This window comes from Taudactylus pleione, unplaced genomic scaffold, assembly GCF_031769625.1.
Source record: "Taudactylus pleione unplaced genomic scaffold, aTauple2 ptg000976l, whole genome shotgun sequence".
NCBI lineage: Eukaryota > Metazoa > Chordata > Amphibia > Anura > Myobatrachidae > Taudactylus > Taudactylus pleione.
In genome coordinates this window covers 379533-399306 of record NW_028285377.1, presented here as the reverse complement: position 1 = coordinate 399306, position 19774 = coordinate 379533, and the positions used below count along the sequence as shown (strand labels likewise).

The 19774-nt window shown below is 40.0% G+C and overlaps 1 protein-coding gene across 3 annotated transcripts in view; it reads left to right on the top strand.

Annotated features, from left to right (window-relative positions):
• KIAA2012 (KIAA2012 ortholog) overlaps positions 1 to 19774 on the top strand; it is a 287207-nt gene that overhangs the window by 219692 nt on the left and 47741 nt on the right. For all 3 annotated transcript variants that reach the window (XM_088460713.1, XM_088460714.1, XM_088460715.1), the window contains 3 exons: positions 48 to 188; positions 1410 to 1514; positions 17869 to 17931. In XM_088460713.1, the coding sequence (XP_088316839.1) occupies positions 48 to 188; positions 1410 to 1514; positions 17869 to 17931 (309 nt within the window). The remainder of the gene's footprint in view (positions 1 to 47; positions 189 to 1409; positions 1515 to 17868; positions 17932 to 19774) is intronic.

Genomic DNA, 19774 nt, shown 5'->3' with positions numbered 1-19774 from the left:
CTGTATAGTAACACTGGGATTGTGTGTATTTGGTTTCTGTAATAAAGGGAGCCGGGGAGCAGCCAGTCATTGAGAAGAGTCCCCGGCAGAAGGAGGAGGCCATGACCAGTGGTCAGAAGATGGACGTACAGACTAATGAGAGAAGAGATGTAAGAAATGCGCCCGTCAGGACCGCCTCGCGGCTGCAGGTATTTATTACATGGAAGTGCGGATAGGTTACGGGTTGTTCTCAGGTGTATAATATGGGGCAGATTGTGGTAACTTGTGACTTTGTGGCTATTGTTGGTGCTTCACCAGCTAACACATTAACACAAGCATTCAGCCAAGTGCCGACAGGGGATGATGGGAGTAGTAGTTCCTACTAATGTAAGTGAGCTGCTCCTATTAATGATGATGTATGTAGGATCCCAGGTCAGGGGGGGTCACAGGCAGGTGCAGGCTCAGGAATATTTGTCAGTGTCTGTGATAGGCCAGCGACCTGCGACTGAAGGCGATCTGAGGTGCGCAGTGTATGCCGGTAATCTCTTATCACGCGGTAATGTAATAGAAAACAAAAATGACTCATTTATTAATGTCCCTCGTCAGATAAAGTAGAATGATTGTGTTTTGGCAGCAAGGTTGGTGCAATGGTTAGCATTGTTGAATCACAGCACTGAGGTGTTGGGTACGATTCCCATGATGGCCCTATCTGTGTGGGGTTTGTATATTCTCCCTGTGCTTACGTGGGTTAGCTCCAGGTACTCTGGTTTCCTCCCACACTCCTACACGCTATATAAATAACTGGTAATAAATAAAAATGTAACTTTTTGCGGTTGTGATTTCCCATGAAGCACGGCGGTGGGCGCAGAACGGCTTCATCCCATTGATTGAGGTAATGACCAGACATTGCATCATTCTGCTGATCACAATGACTGCTGAAGCTGCAGCAATGTAGAGGCGCGCACTATGGTAGCCTCAGGAGCAGAGCATGCTGGGCCCTAGCGAGCGTTGCTGGATTCATCGCTCATCTCTGCCTATTGGTGTATACACATGGTACGATATAGGCTGACTGATCGTCCTGCACCTTCCCGGAGTACTGGATAATCGATATCGATCATCCACCAACAACGGCCAACAACCCGCAATCAACATATCGACCAGGTTGGGCTGCATGCACGAGCGATGGACGATATCGTTATCGTCCATACGTGCCTGCGAATCGCAAATCGTTGGTGGGTTGAAAGGGACCAAAAAATGCACGATACAAACGATAACGATATGATCAATATCGTTATCAATCATATCATGAATTTTAATCATCCCGTGTGTACGCACCATAACGTATATCTGCTCTTATTGTCACTGCTTATAACCAAATAGAAAAGTTACCGTGCGATACATTAATACAGCGTCTGACTTTATACTAACAGGAAAACATGGAACTAATAAATACAGCAGAATTCTCCATCTTCAGTACAAGTGATTTCCAAAATCAGAATGTTGGACAGGACCTCCCATCCCCACGAGGGTCGCAGGTATGTTCCCAGGACATAAAGTGTGTATGTATATGTATGTATATTATATATACATACTAAGGGGACTGATGTGCTAATGTGTCACATACTGATGTGCTAATAAGGGAAAGTGTGTATGTATATTATATATACATACTAAGGGGACTGATGTGCTGATATGTCACATACTGATGTGCTAATAAGGGAAAGTGTGTATGTATATTATATATACATACTAAGGGGACTGATGTGCTAATGTGTCACATACTGATGTGCTAATAAGGGAAAGTATGTATGTATATTATATATACTGATGTGCTAATAAGGGAAAGTGTGTATGTATATTATATATACTGATGTGCTAATAAGGGAAAGTGTGTATGTATATTATATATACTGATGTGCTAATAAGGGAAAGTGTGTATGTATATTATATATACTGATGTGCTAATAAGGGAAAGTGTGTATGTATATTATATATACTGATGTGCTAATAAGGGAAAGTGTGTATGTATATTATATATACTGATGTGCTAATAAGGGAAAGTGTGTATGTATATTATATATACTGATGTGCTAATAAGGGAAAGTGTGTATGTATATTATATATACTGATGTGCTAATAAGGGAAAGTGTGTATGTATATTATATATACTGATGTGCTAATAAGGGAAAGTGTGTATGTATATTATATATACTGATGTGCTAATAAGGGAAAGTGTGTATGTGTATGTATATTATATATACTGATGTGCTAATAAGGGAAAGTGTGTATGTATATTATATATACTGATGTGCTAATAAAGGAAAGTGTGTATGTATATTATATATACTGATGTGCTAATAAGGGAAAGTGTGTATGTATATTATATATACATACTAAGGGCACTGATGTGCTAATATGTCACATACTGATGTGCTAATAAAGGAAAGTATGTATGTATATTATATATACTGATGTGCTAATAAGGGAAAGTGTGTATGTATATTATATATACTGATGTGCTAATAAAGGAAAGTGTGTATGTATATTATATATACTGATGTGCTAATAAGGGAAAGTGTGTATGTATATTATATATACATACTAAGGGCACTGATGTGCTAATATGTCACATACTGATGTGCTAATAAGGGAAAGTATGTATGTATATTATATATACTGATGTGCTAATAAGGGAAAGTGTGTATGTATATTATATATACTGATGTGCTAATAAGGGAAAGTGTGTATGTATATTATATATACTGATGTGCTAATAAGGGAAAGTGTGTATGTATATTATATATACTGATGTGCTAATAAGGGAAAGTGTGTATGTATATTATATATACTGATGTGCTAATAAGGGAAAGTGTGTATGTATATTATATATACATACTAAGGGGACTGATGTGCAAATAAAGGAAAGTGTGTATGTATATTATATATACTGATGTGCTAATAAGGGAAAGTGTGTATGTATATTATATATACTGATGTGCTAATAAGGGAAAGTGTGTATGTATATTATATATACTGATGTGCTAATAAGGGAAAGTGTGTATGTATATTATATATACATACTAAGGGCACTGATGTGCTAATATGTCACATACTGATGTGCTAATAAGGGAAAGTGTGTATGTATATTATATATACTGATGTGCTAATAAGGGAAAGTATGTATGTATATTATATATACTGATGTGCTAATAAGGGAAAGTGTGTATGTATATTATATATATACATACTAAGGGCACTGATGTGCTAATAAGGGAAAGTGTGTATGTATATTATATATACATACTAAGGGCACTGATGTGCTAATATGTCACATACTGCTCCTCTCCAGTCTATCCTTAATGCTGCTGCACGGCTTATCTTCCTCTCCAAACGCTCTACATCTGCCTCCCCTCTCCTACAAGCCCTCCACTGGCTCCCCTTCCCCTTCAGAGCCCAATTCAAGGTTCTCACACTCACTTACAAAGCCCTCACACACTCCTCCCCCATTTACATCTCTGACATCTCCCTTCACTTTCCTGTCCGCCCTCTTCGTTCAACAAATGCACACCTCCTCTCCAGCCAGCTGATTACTTCCTCCCACTCCCGCCTCCAAGACTTTGCCCGTGCCGCTCCCCACCTCTGGAACTCTCTCCCTCTCCCCATCAGACTCTCCACCTCTCTACAATCCTCAAACGGGCTCTCAAGACCCCACTACTTCATCAACGCTTTCCAGCTCTCATCCTAACTTGCTACTACATTCTCCCTCCTCCCTGTCTTCCCCATCTGTATCATGCCCATCTGTCTGCCCCTCCCCTTGAGAATGTAAGCTCTTGCGAGCAGGGCCCTCTACCCTCTTGTGCTTCTCCTTACTATATGTTCATCTACCTCTTACTCACCACTAGGACACCTAACACTTGGTGCCTATGCTTTGCTGCTTATGTGGGTGTTATGGCCACCTATGTATCAATGTATATTATCCATGTCCTTGTCCTTCATTGTATTGTATTTTACTGTAAGTCACTTTTTGGATATGTACCTTGTAAGGCGCTGCGGAACACTTGTGGCGCCATATAAATAAACGATAATAATAATAATGTGTCATATACTGATGTGCTAATAAGGGAAAGTGTGTATGTATATTATATATACATACTAAGGGCACTGATGTGCTAATGTGTCACATACTGATGTGCTAATAAGGGAAAGTGTGTATGTATATTATATATATACATAATAGGGGCACTGATGTGCTAATGTGTCACATACTGATGTGCTAATAAGGGAAAGTATGTATGTATATTATATATACATACTAAGGGGACTGATGTGCTAATGTGTCACATACTGATGTGCTAATAAGGGAAAGTGTGTATGTATATTATATATACATACTAAGGGCACTGATGTGCTAATGTGTCACATACTGATGTGCTAATAAGGGAAAGTGTGTATGTATATTATATATACATACTAAGGGCACTGATGTGCTAATATGTCACATACTGATGTGCTAATAAGGGAAAGTGTGTATGTATATTATATATACATACTAAGGGCACTGATGTGCTAATGTGTCACATACTGATGTGCTAATAAGGGAAAGTGTGTATGTATATTATATATATATACATACTAAGGGCACTGATGTGCTGATATGTCACATACTGATGTGCTAATAAGGGAAAGTGTGTATGTATATTATATATATACATACTAAGGGCACTGATGTGCTAATGTGTCACATACTGATGTTCTAATAAGGGAAAGTGTGTATGTATATTATATATACATACTAAGGGCACTGATGTGCTAATGTGTCACATACTGATGTGCTAATAAGGGAAAGTGTGTATGTATATTATATATACATACTAAGGGCACTGATGTGCTAATGTGTCACATACTGATGTGCTAATAAGGGAAAGTGTGTATGTATATTATATATACATACTAAGGGCACTGATGTGCTAATATGTCACATACTGATGTGCTAATAAGGGAAAGTATGTATGTATATTATATATACTGATGTGCTAATAAGGGAAAGTGTGTATGTATATTATATATACATACTAAGGGCACTGATGTGCTAATATGTCACATACTGATGTGATAATAAGGGAAAGTGTGTATGTATATTATATATACATACTAAGGGCACTGATGTGCTAATGTGTCACATACTGATGTGCTAATAAGGGAAAGTGTGTATGTATATTATATATACATACTAAGGGCACTGATGTGCTAATGTGTCACATACTGATGTGCTAATAAGGGAAAGTGTGTATGTATATTATATATATTCATACTAAGGGCACTGATGTGCTAATGTGTCACATACTGATGTGCTAATAAGGGAAAGTGTGTATGTATATTATATATACATACTAAGGGCACTGATGTGCTAATGTGTCACATACTGATGTGCTAATAAGGGAAAGTGTGTATGTATATTATATATACATACTAAGGGCACTGATGTGCTAATATGTCACATACTGATGTGCTAATAAGGGAAAGTGTGTATGTATATTATATATACATACTAAGGGCACTGATGTGCTAATGTGTCACATACTGATGTGCTAATAAGGGAAAGTGTGTATGTATATTATATATACATACTAACGGCACTGATGTGCTAATGTGTCACATACTGATGTGCTAATAAGGGAAAGTATGTATGTATATTATATATACATACTAAGGGCACTGATGTGCTAATGTGTCACATACTGATGTGCTAATAAGGGAAAGTGTGTATGTATATTATATATACATACTAAGGGCACTGATGTGCTAATGTGTCACATACTGATGTGCTAATAAGGGAAAGTGTGTATGTATATTATATATACATACTAACGGCACTGATGTGCTAATGTGTCACATACTGATGTGCTAATAAGGGAAAGTATGTATGTATATTATATATACATACTAAGGGCACTGATGTGCTAATGTGTCACATACTGATGTGCTAATAAGGGAAAGTGTGTATGTATATTATATATACATACTAAGGGCACTGATGTGCTAATGTGTCACATACTGATGTGCTAATAAGGGAAAGTGTGTATGTATATTATATATACATACTAAGGGCACTGATGTGCTAATATGTCACATACTGATGTGCTAATAAGGGAAAGTGTGTATGTGTATTATATATACATACTAAGGGCACTGATGTGCTAATGTATCACATACTGATGTGCTAATAAGGGAAAGTGTGTATGTATATTATATATACTGTACATACTAAGGGCACTGATGTGCTAATGTGTCACATACTGATGTGCTAATAAGGGAAAGTGTGTATGTATATTATATATACATACTAAGGGCACTGATGTGCTAATGTATCACATACTGATGTGCTAATAAGGGAAAGTGTGTATGTATATTATATATACTGTACATACTAAGGGCACTGATGTGCTAATGTGTCACATACTGATGTGCTAATAAGGGAAAGTGTGTATGTGTATTATATATACATACTAGGGGCACTGATGTGCTAATGTGTCACATACTGATGTGCTAATAAGGGAAAGTATGTATGTATATAATATATACTGTACATACTAAGGGCACTGATGTGCTAATAAGGGAAAGTGTGTATGTATATTATAGATACATACTAAGGGCACTGATGTGCTAATATGTCACATACTGATGTTCTAATAAGGGAAAGTGTGTATGTATATTATATATATATATACATACTAGGGGCACTGATGTGCTAATGTGTCACATACTGATGTGCTAATAAGGGAAAGTGTGTATGTATATTGTATATACATACTAAGGGGACTGATGTGCTGATATGTCACATACTGATGTGCTAATAAGGGAAAGTGTGTATGTATATTATATATATATATATACTAACGGCACTGATGTGCTAATATGTCACATACTGATGTGCTAATAAGGGAAAGTGTGTATGTATATTATATATATTCATACTAAGGGCACTGATGTGCTGATATGTCACATACTGATGTGCTAATAAGGGAAAGTGTGTATGTATATTATATATACATACTAAGGGCACTGATGTGCTAATATGTCACATACTGATGTGCTAATAAGGGAAAGTGTGTATGTATATTATATATACATACTAAGGGGACTGATGTGCTAATGTGTCACATACTGATGTGCTAATAAGGGAAAGTGTGTATGTATATTATATATACATACTGAGGGCACTGATGTGCTGATATGTCACATACTGATGTGCTAATAAGGGAAAGTGTGTATGTATATTATATATATACATACTAAGGGCACTGATGTGCTAATGTGTCACATACTGATGTGCTAATAAGGGAAAGTGTGTATGTATATTATATATATTCATACTAAGGGCACTGATGTGCTGATATGTCACATACTGATGTGCTAATAAGGGAAAGTGTGTATGTATATTATATATACATACTAAGGGCACTGATGTGCTAATATGTCACATACTGATGTGCTAATAAGGGAAAGTGTGTATGTATATTATATATACATACTAAGGGGACTGATGTGCTAATGTGTCACATACTGATGTGCTAATAATGGAAAGTGTATGTATATTATATATACATACTGAGGGCACTGATGTGCTGATATGTCACATACTGATGTGCTAATAAGGGAAAGTGTGTATGTATATTATATATATACATACTAAGGGCACTGATGTGCTAATGTGTCACATACTGATGTGCTAATAAGGGAAAGTGTGTATGTATATTATATATATTCATACTAAGGGCACTGATGTGCTGATATGTCACATACTGATGTGCTAATAAGGGAAAGTGTGTATGTATATTATATATACATACTAAGGGCACTGATGTGCTAATATGTCACATACTGATGTGCTAATAAGGGAAAGTGTGTATGTATATTATATATACATACTAAGGGCACTGATGTGCTGATGTGTCACATACTGATGTGCTAATAAGGGAAAGTGTGTATGTATATTATATATACATACTAAGAGCACTGATGTGCTAATATGTCACATACTGATGTGCTAATAAGGGAAAGTGTGTATGTATATTATATATATACATACTAAGGGCACTGATGTGCTAATATGTCACATACTGGTGTGCTAATAAGGGAAAGTATGTATGTATATTATATATACATACTAAGGGCACTGATGTGCTAATGTGTCACATACTGATGTGCTAATAAGGGAAAGTGTGTATGTATATTATATATACATACTAAGGGGACTGATGTGCTAATGTGTCACATACTGATGTGCTAATAAGGGAAAGTGTGTATGTATATTATATATACATACTAAGGGCACTGATGTGCTAATGTGTCACATACTGATGTGCTAATAAGGGAAAGTGTGTATGTATATTATATATACTGTACATACTAAGGGCACTGATGTGCTAATGTGTCACATACTGATGTGCTAATAAGGGAAAGTGTGTATGTATATTATATATACATACTTAGGGCACTGATGTGCTGATATGTCACATACTGATGTGCTAATAAGGGAAAGTGTATGTATATTATATATACATACTAAGGGCACTGATGTGCTAATATGTCACATACTGATGTGCTAATAAGGGAAAGTGTGTATGTATATTATATATATACATACTAAGGGTACTGATGTGCTAATGTGTCACATACTGATGTGCTAATAAGGGAAAGTGTATGTATATTATATATACATACTAAGGGCACTGATGTGCTAATGTGTCACATACTGATGTGCTAATAAGGGAAAGTGTGTATGTATATTATATATACATACTTAGGGCACTGATGTGCTGATATGTCACATACTGATGTGCTAATAAGGGAAAGTGTATGTATATTATATATACATACTAAGGGGACTGATGTGCTGATATGTCACATACTGATGTGCTAATAAGGGAAAGTGTGTATGTATATTATATATACATACTAAGGGCACTGATGTGCTAACAAGGGAAAGTATGTATGTATATTATATATATACATACTAAGGGCACTGATGTGCTAATATGTCACATACTGATGTGCTAATAAGGGAAAGTGTGTATGTATATTATATATATACATACTAAGGGCACTGATGTGCTAATATGTCACATACTGGTGTGCTAATAAGGGAAAGTGTGTATGTATATTGTATATACATACTAAGGGTACTGATGTGCTAATGTGTCACATACTGATGTGCTAATAAGGGAAAGTGTGTATGTATATTATATATACATACTAAGGGGACTGATGTGCTAATGTGTCACATACTGATGTGCTAATAAGGGAAAGTGTGTATGTATATTATATATACATACTAAGGGGACTGATGTGCTAATATGTCACATACTGGTGTGCTAATAAGGGAAAGTATGTATGTATATTATATATACATACTAAGGGTACTGATGTGCTAATGTGTCACATACTGATGTGCTAATAAGGGAAAGTGTGTATGTATATTATATATACATACTAAGGGGACTGATGTGCTAATGTGTCACATACTGATGTGCTAATAAGGGAAAGTGTGTATGTATATTATATATACTGTACATACTAAGGGCACTGATGTGCTAATGTGTCACATACTGATGTGCTAATAAGGGAAAGTGTGTATGTATATTATATATACATACTAAGGGCACTGATGTGCTAATGTGTCACATACTGATGTGCTAATAAGGGAAAGTGTGTATGTATATTATATATACTGTACATACTAAGGGCACTGATGTGCTAATGTGTCACATACTGATGTGCTAATAAGGGAAAGTGTGTATGTATATTATATATACATACTAAGGGCACTGATGTGCTAATGTGTCACATACTGATGTGCTAATAAGGGAAAGTGTATGTATATTATATATATACATACTAAGGGCACTGATGTGCTAATATGTCACATACTGATGTGCTAATAAGGGAAAGTGTGTATGTATATTATATATACATACTAAGGGCACTGATGTGCTAATATGTCACATACTGATGTGCTAATAAGGGAAAGTGTATGTATATTATATATATACATACTAAGGGCACTGATGTGCTAATATGTCACATACTGATGTGCTAATAATGGAAAGTATGTATGTATATTATATATACATACTAAGGGCACTGATGTGCTAATATGTCACATACTGATGTGCTAATAAGGGAAAGTGTGTATGTATATTATATATACATACTAAGGGGACTGATGTGCTAATGTGTCACATACTGATGTGCTAATAAGGGAAAGTGTGTATGTATATTATATATACATACTAAGGGGACTGATGTGCTAATATGTCACATACTGATGTGCTAATAAGGGAAAGTGTGTATGTATATTATATATACATACTAAGGGCACTGATGTGCTAATGTGTCACATACTGATGTGCTAATAAGGGAAAGTGTGTATGTATATTATATATACATACTAAGGGCACTGATGTGCTAATGTGTCACATACTGATGTGCTAATAATGGAAAGTATGTATGTATATTATATATATACATAATAGGGGCACTGATGTGCTAATATGTCACATACTGATGTGCTAATAAGGGAAAGTGTGTATGTATATTATATATATACATACTAAGGGCACTGATGTGCTAATATGTCACATACTGATGTGCTAATAATGGAAAGTGTGTATGTATATTATATATATACATAATAGGGGCACTGATGTGCTAATATGTCACATACTGATGTGCTAATAAGGGAAAGTGTGTATGTATATTATATATACATACTAAGGGCACTGATGTGCTAATGTGTCACATACTGATGTGCTAATAAGGGAAAGTGTGTATGTATATTATATATACATACTAAGGGCACTGATGTGCTAATATGTCACATACTGATGTGCTAATAAGGGAAAGTGTGTATGTATATTATATATACATACTAAGGGCACTGATGTGCTAATGTGTCACATACTGATGTGCTAATAAGGGAAAGTGTGTATGTATATTATATATACATACTAAGGGCACTGATGTGCTAATGTGTCACATACTGATGTGATAATAAGGGAAAGTGTGTATGTATATTATATATACATACTAAGGGGACTGATGTGCTAATGTGTCACATACTGATGTGCTAATAAGGGAAAGTGTGTATGTATATTATATATACATACTAAGGGCACTGATGTGCTAATATGTCACATACTGATGTGCTAATAAGGGAAAGTATGTATGTATATTATATATATACATACTAAGGGCACTGATGTGCTAATGTGTCACATACTGATGTGCTAATAAGGGAAAGTGTGTATGTATATTATATATACATACTAAGGGCACTGATGTGCTAATATGTCACATACTGATGTGCTAATAAGGGAAAGTATGTATGTATATTATATATACTGTACATACTAAGGGCACTGATGTGCTGATATGTCACATACTGATGTGCTAATAAGGGAAAGTGTGTATGTATATTATATATACATACTAAGGGCACTGATGTGCTAATGTGTCACATACTGATGTGCTAATAAGGGAAAGTGTGTATGTATATTATATATACATACTAAGGGGACTGATGTGCTAATATGTCACATACTGATGTGCTAATAAGGGAAAGTGTGTATGTATATTATATATACATACTAAGGGCACTGATGTGCTAATATGTCACATACTGATGTGCTAATAAGGGAAAGTGTGTATGTATATTATATATACATACTAAGGGCACTGATGTGCTAATATGTCACATACTGATGTGCTAATAAGGGAAAGTGTGTATGTATATTATATATACATACTAAGGGCACTGATGTGCTAATGTGTCACATACTGATGTGCTAATAAGGGAAAGTGTGTATGTATATTATATATACATACTAAGGGCACTGATGTGCTAATGTGTCACATACTGATGTGCTAATAAGGGAAAGTGTGTATGTATATTATATATACATACTAAGGGCACTGATGTGCTAATGTGTCACATACTGATGTGATAATAAGGGAAAGTGTGTATGTATATTATATATACATACTAAGGGGACTGATGTGCTAATGTGTCACATACTGATGTGCTAATAAGGGAAAGTGTGTATGTATATTATATATACATACTAAGGGCACTGATGTGCTAATGTGTCACATACTGATGTGCTAATAAGGGAAAGTATGTATGTATATTATATATACTGTACATACTAAGGGCACTGATGTGCTGATATGTCACATACTGATGTGCTAATAAGGGAAAGTGTGTATGTATATTATATATACATACTAAGGGGACTGATGTGCTAATATGTCACATACTGATGTGCTAATAAGGGAAAGTGTGTATGTATATTATATATACATACTAAGGGCACTGATGTGCTAATATGTCACATACTGATGTGCTAATAAGGGAAAGTGTGTATGTATATTATATATACATACTAAGGGCACTGATGTGCTAATATGTCACATACTGATGTGCTAATAAGGGAAAGTGTGTATGTATATTATATATACATACTAAGGGCACTGATGTGCTAATGTGTCACATACTGATGTGCTAATAAGGGAAAGTGTGTATGTATATTATATATACATACTAAGGGCACTGATGTGCTAATGTGTCACATACTGATGTGCTAATAAGGGAAAGTGTGTATGTATATTATATATACATACTAAGGGCACTGATGTGCTAATGTGTCACATACTGATGTGATAATAAGGGAAAGTGTGTATGTATATTATATATACATACTAAGGGGACTGATGTGCTAATGTGTCACATACTGATGTGCTAATAAGGGAAAGTGTGTATGTATATTATATATACATACTAAGGGCACTGATGTGCTAATATGTCACATACTGATGTGCTAATAAGGGAAAGTATGTATGTATATTATATATACTGTACATACTAAGGGCACTGATGTGCTAATGTGTCACATACTGATGTGCTAATAAGGGAAAGTGTGTATGTATATTATATATACATACTAAGGGCACTGATGTGCTAATAAGGGAAAGTGTGTATGTATATTATATATACATACTAAGGGCACTGATGTGTTAGTATGTCACACTTTGCGTTATTAGCACATCAATGGTACAGCCCTATAAATGACCTTTTTGCTAAGACAGAATGCTATTATACAGTATACCCAAGTGAGATTTACAATAATCATCAATAATACAATCTGTGTGTGTGTGGGCTAATTCCCCTCCAGTATACAACCCCCCACTCTCATCATGCTACGTCACTTCCTCCTATAAACCACCCTCACAGTTTGACCCGCTGCCTTCAGGTGTATGTCTGGGGGTAGATACACTAACGTCTGGTCTTATACACTCAGAGGATCTTTCTGGATGGATCTCACTACAGTCATTGCCAGCGTTACAGGGCTCCCATCTAACGTACATGGTGTGTGCCTATACCTCACTGCAAACCTACCAGGCACATATGCGGTGCAGCCACTCTTCACACAACGCGTAACTGCAAAAAAACCTGTCCTCACCAGCCGTATTTAGTTTATATCAGTTATGGATGACATCACCACCCTGCAGAGTATCGCACCACATTCTTCTCACGCTCCTAACGGTCTGTGTATTTTTATAAAGCGGCACAAAGCAGATATCAGAGGCCACACGGCGACTTTGCATTCCTTCTTCATACTTACCTGATCTAAGACTGGAGCTGATGCACAGTTGAACACTATTCCTCACACTTTGCGGACCCTATCTGTGTGGAGTTTGTATGTTCTCCTGTGTGCATTGGTTTCCTCTGAGTGCTCTGCTCTCCTCCCTCACTCCTAAAACATGCTGATAGGTTAATTACCTGTTGTCTACATAAACAAATAATGTAACTGTGTGTGATGTTTGTGGTATGGAAATTAGATTGTAAGCTCCTGTGATGGAGGAAAGACAAATATCCACTGTACAGTGCTGTGTACGTGGCTCAGATGTGTAAGTCTAGTCACACCCCCTCACTGTCTGCTACATCCCATATACACCCCCTCACTGTCTGCTATATCCCATATACACCCCCTCACTGTCTGCTACATCCCATATACACCCCCTCACTGTCTGCTACATCCCATATACACCCCCTCACTGTCTGCTACATCCCATATACACCCCCTCACTGTCTGCTACATCCCATATACACCCCCTCACTGTCTGCTACATCCCATACACAACCCCTCACTGTCTGCTACATCCCATATACACCCCCTCACTGTCTGCTACATCCCATATACACCCCCTCACTGTCTGCTACATCCCATATACACCCCCTCACTGTCTGCTACATCCCATATACACCCCTCACTGTCTGCTACATCCCATATACACCCCCTCACTGTCTGCTACATCCCATATACACCCCCTCACTGTCTGCTACATCCCATATACACCCCCTCACTGTCTGCTACATCCCATATACACCCCCTCACTGTCTGCTACATCCCATATACACCCCCTCACTGTCTGCTACATCCCATACACAACCCCTCACTGTCTGCTACATCCCATATACACCCCCTCACTGTCTGCTACATCCCATATACACCCCCTCACTGTCTGCTATATCCCATATACACCCCCTCACTGTCTGCTATATCCCATATACACCCCCTCACTGTCTGCTACATCCCATATACACCCCCTCACTGTCTGCTACATCCCATATACACCCCCTCACTGTCTGCTACATCCCATATACACCCCCTCACTGTCTGCTACATCCCATATACACCCCCTCACTGTCTGCTACATCCCATATACACCCCCTCACTGTCTGCTACATCCCATATACACCCCCTCACTGTCTGCTACATCCCATATACACCCCCTCACTGTCTGCTACATCCCATATACACCCCCTCACTGTCTGCTACATCCCATATACACCCCCTCACTGTCTGCTACATCCCATATACACCCCCTCACTGTCTGCTACATCCCATATACACCCCCTCACTGTCTGCTACATCCCATATACACCCCCTCACTGTCTGCTACATCCCATATACACCCCCTCACTGTCTGCTACATCCCATATACACCCCCTCACTGTCTGCTACATCCCATATACACCCCCTCACTGTCTGCTACATCCCATACACAACCCCTCACTGTCTGCTACATCCCATATACACCCCCTCACTGTCTGCTACATCCCATATACACCCCCTCACTGTCTGCTATATCCCATATACACCCCCTCACTGTCTGCTATATCCCATATACACCCCCTCACTGTCTGCTACATCCCATATACACCCCCTCACTGTCTGCTACATCCCATATACACCCCCTCACTGTCTGCTACATCCCATATACACCCCCTCACTGTCTGCTACATCCCATATACACCCCCTCACTGTCTGCTACATCCCATATACACCCCCTCACTGTCTGCTACATCCCATATACACCCCCTCACTGTCTGCTACATCCCATATACACCCCCTCACTGTCTGCTACATCCCATATACACCCCCTCACTGTCTGCTACATCCCATATACACCCCCTCACTGTCTGCTACATCCCATATACACCCCCTCACTGTCTGCTACATCCCATATACACCCCCTCACTGTCTGCTACATCCCATACACAACCCCTCACTGTCTGCTACATCCCATATACACCCCCTCACTGTCTGCTACATCCCATATACACCCCCTCACTGTCTGCTACATCCCATATACACCCCCTCACTGTCTGCTACATCCCATATACACCCCTCACTGTCTGCTACATCCCATATACACCCCCTCACTGTCTGCTACATCCCATATACACCCCCTCACTGTCTGCTACATCCCATATACACCCCCTCACTGTCTGCTACATCCCATATACACCCCCTCACTGTCTGCTACATCCCATATACACCCCCTCACTGTCTGCTACATCCCATATACACCCCCTCACTGTCTGCTACATCCCATATACACCCCTCACTGTCTGCTACATCCCATATACACCCCCTCACTGTCTGCTACATCCCATATACACCCCCTCACTGTCTGCTACATCCCATATACACCCCCTCACTGTCTGCTACATCCCATATACACCCCCTCACTGTCTGCTACATCCCATATACACCCCCTCACTGTCTGCTACATCCCATATACACCCCCTCACTGTCTGCTACATCCCATATACACCCCCTCACTGTCTGCTACATCCCATATACACCCCCTCACTGTCTGCTACATCCCATATACACCCCCTCACTGTCTGCTACATCCCATATACACCCCTCACTGTCTGCTACATCCCATATACACCCCCTCACTGTCTGCTACATCCCATATACACCCCCTCACTGTCTGCTACATCCCATATACACCCCCTCACTGTCTGCTACATCCCATACACACCCCCTCACTGTCTGCTACATCCCATATACACCCCCTCACTGTCTGCTACATCCCATATACACCCCCTCACTGTCTGCTACATCCCATATACACCCCCTCACTGTCTGCTACATCCCATATACACCCCCTCACTGTCTGCTACATCCCATATACACCCCCTCACTGTCTGCTACAGCCCATATACACCCCCTCACTGTCTGCTACATCCCATATACACCCCCTCACTGTCTGCTACATCCCATATACACCCCCTCACTGTCTGCTACATCCCATATACACCCCCTCACTGTCTGCTACATCCCATATACACCCCCTCAGTCACTCTGCATCGCTGGTAGATGAGTGCGTTTGGCTCTTATGTTCACTTTAAAAACACGTAAGAAACAATCACAAATACATCGTGTGTGAGCTGTGTATGGGCCTCCTGTGAGCTGTGTATGGGCCTCCTGTGAGCTGTGTATGGGCCTCCTGTGAGCTGTGTATGAGCCTCCTGTGAGCTGTGTGTGAGCCTCCTGTGAGCTGTGTGTGAGCCTCCTGTAAGCTGTGTGTGGGCTTCCTGTGAGCTGTGTGTATGAGCCTCCTGTGAGCTGTGTGTATGAGCCTCCTGTGAGCTCTGTGTATGAGCCTCCTGTGAGCTGTGTGTGAGCCTTCTGTGAGCTGTGTGTGAGCCTCCTGTGAGCTGTGTGTGAGCCTCCTGTGAGCTGTGTGTGAGCCTCCTGTGAGCTGTGTGTGAGCCTCCTGTGAGCTGTGTGTGAGCCTCCTGTGAGCTGTGTGTGAGCCTCCTGTGAGCTGTGTGTGAGCCTCCTGTGAGCTGTGTGTGAGCCTCCTGTGAGCTGTGTGTGAGCCTCCTGTGAGCTGTGTGTGAGCCTCCTGTGAGCTGTGTGTGAGCCTCCTGTGAGCTGTGTGTGAGCCTCCTGTGAGCTGTGTGTGAGCCTCCTGTGAGCTGTGTGTGAGCCTCCTGTGAGCTCTGTGTGAGCCTCCTGTGAGCTCTGTGTGAGCCTCCTGTGAGCTCTGTGTGAGCCTCCTGTGAGCTCTGTGTGAGCCTCCTGTGAGCTGTGTGTGAGCCTCCTGTGAGCTGTGTGTGAGACGCACTCTTTATGTATTTTATGGTTCTTTATCATCTTTTTTTTTTTTTTCATTCTTGTTTCAAATAATGGAAAATGTATAAATCTAATAAAAAATCACAGACCACAATCATTGGGATCTGTACAAACCAATCACTTTGCCCAATTGTCTGATAGGATCGTATGTAAAGGTGACTCCATAGTGTGAGACCCTGGTGTACAGGACTGGCAGCCGGATGTGATCGCACATAACCACACTTACCAGCGTCTGTAATGATCAGATGGTTCCCGGGTGCAGGGCATTGCAGATACTACATTACTGAATACAGAGATATGTTGCTAATGCAGAGACAGAGATGGGTTAATCAGGTTATTGGTCAGTGCAAACAGGGGCTTATTCCTCACTGACGCCATTGTTTCTGTCCAGTCCTCGCAGACGTCACACCGAGGTCCAGAGACCCCTGAGCAGGAGCTGACAGGTAAAGTGCAGGTAAGTCCCCTGTACAATGTATTTTCAAAGTTCAATATACTATTTAATTATTGCTCTAGTACCAACATAGAGCATTTTACTATAAGAGTTTAAATAAGACATTTCCTTCTGTGCTTTGTACTTTCTGCCAATGCTTGGGGGGCGCAATCTCCCGTATATAGTACACGCAGCTCACACTCACTCCCATATATAGTGCACTTAGCTCACACTCACTCCCATATATAGTACACGCAGCTCACACTCACTCCCATATATAGTACACGCAGCTCACACTCACTCCCATATATAGTACACGCAGCTCACACTCACTCCCATATATAGTACACGCAGCTCACACTCACTCCCATATATAGTACACGCAGCTCACACTCACTCCCATATATAGTACACGCAGCTCATACTCACTCCTGTATATAGTACACGCAGCTCACAATCACTCCCATATATAGTACACGCAGCTCACAATCACTCCCATATATAGTGCACGCAGCTCACAATCACTCCCATATATAGTGCACGCAGCTCAAACTCACTCCCATATATAGTACACACAGCTCACTCACTCCCATATATAGTACACACAGCTCACACTCACTCCCATATATAGTACACACAGCTCACACTCACTCCCATATATAGTACACACAGCTCACACTGACTCCCATATATAGTACACGCAGCTCACACTCACTCCCATATATAGTACACAGCTGCTCCCGCAGCTCACACTCACTCCCGTATATAGTACACGCAGCTCACACTCACACCCGTATATAGTACACGCAGCTCACACTCACTCCCATATATAGTACACACAGCTCACACTCACTCCCATATATAGTACACGCAGCTCACACTCACTCCCATATATAGTACACGCAGCTCACACTCACTCCCATATATAGTACACGCAGCTCACACTCACTCCCATATATAGTACACGCAGCTCACACTCACTCCCATATATAGTACACGCAGCTCACACTCACTCCCATATATAGTACACGCAGCTCACACTCACTCCCATATATAGTACACGCAGCTCACGCTCACTCCCATATATAGTACACGCAGCTCACGCTCACTCCCATATATAGTACACGCAGCTCACGCTCACTCCCATATATAGTACACGCAGCTCACGCTCACTCCCATATATAGAACACGCAGCTCACGCTCACTCCCATATATAGTACACGCAGCTCACGCTCACTCCCATATATAGTACACGCAGCTCAAGCTCACTCCCATATATAGAACACGCAGCTCACGCTCACTCCCATATATAGTACACGCAGCTCACGCTCACTCCCATATATAGTACACGCAGCTCACGCTCACTCCCATATATAGTACACGCAGCTCACACTCACTCCCATATATAGTACACGCAGCTCACGCTCACTCCCATATATAGTACACGCAGCTCACGCTCACTCCCATATATAGTACACGCAGCTCACGCTCACTCCCATATATAGTACACGCAGCTCACGCTCACTCCCATATATAGTACACGCAGCTCACGCTCACTCCCATATATAGTACACGCAGCTCACGCTCACTCCCATATATAGTACACGCAGCTCACGCTCACTCCCATATATAGTACACGCAGCTCACGCTCACTCCCATATATAGTACACGCAGCTCACGCTCACTCCCATATATAGTGCACGCAGCTCACGCTCACTCCCATATATAGTACACGCAGCTCACACTGACTCCCATATATAGTACACGCAGCTCACACTCACTCCCATATATAGTACACGCAGCTCACACTCACTCCCATATGTAGTGCACGCAGCTCACACTCACTCCCATATATAGTGCACGCAGC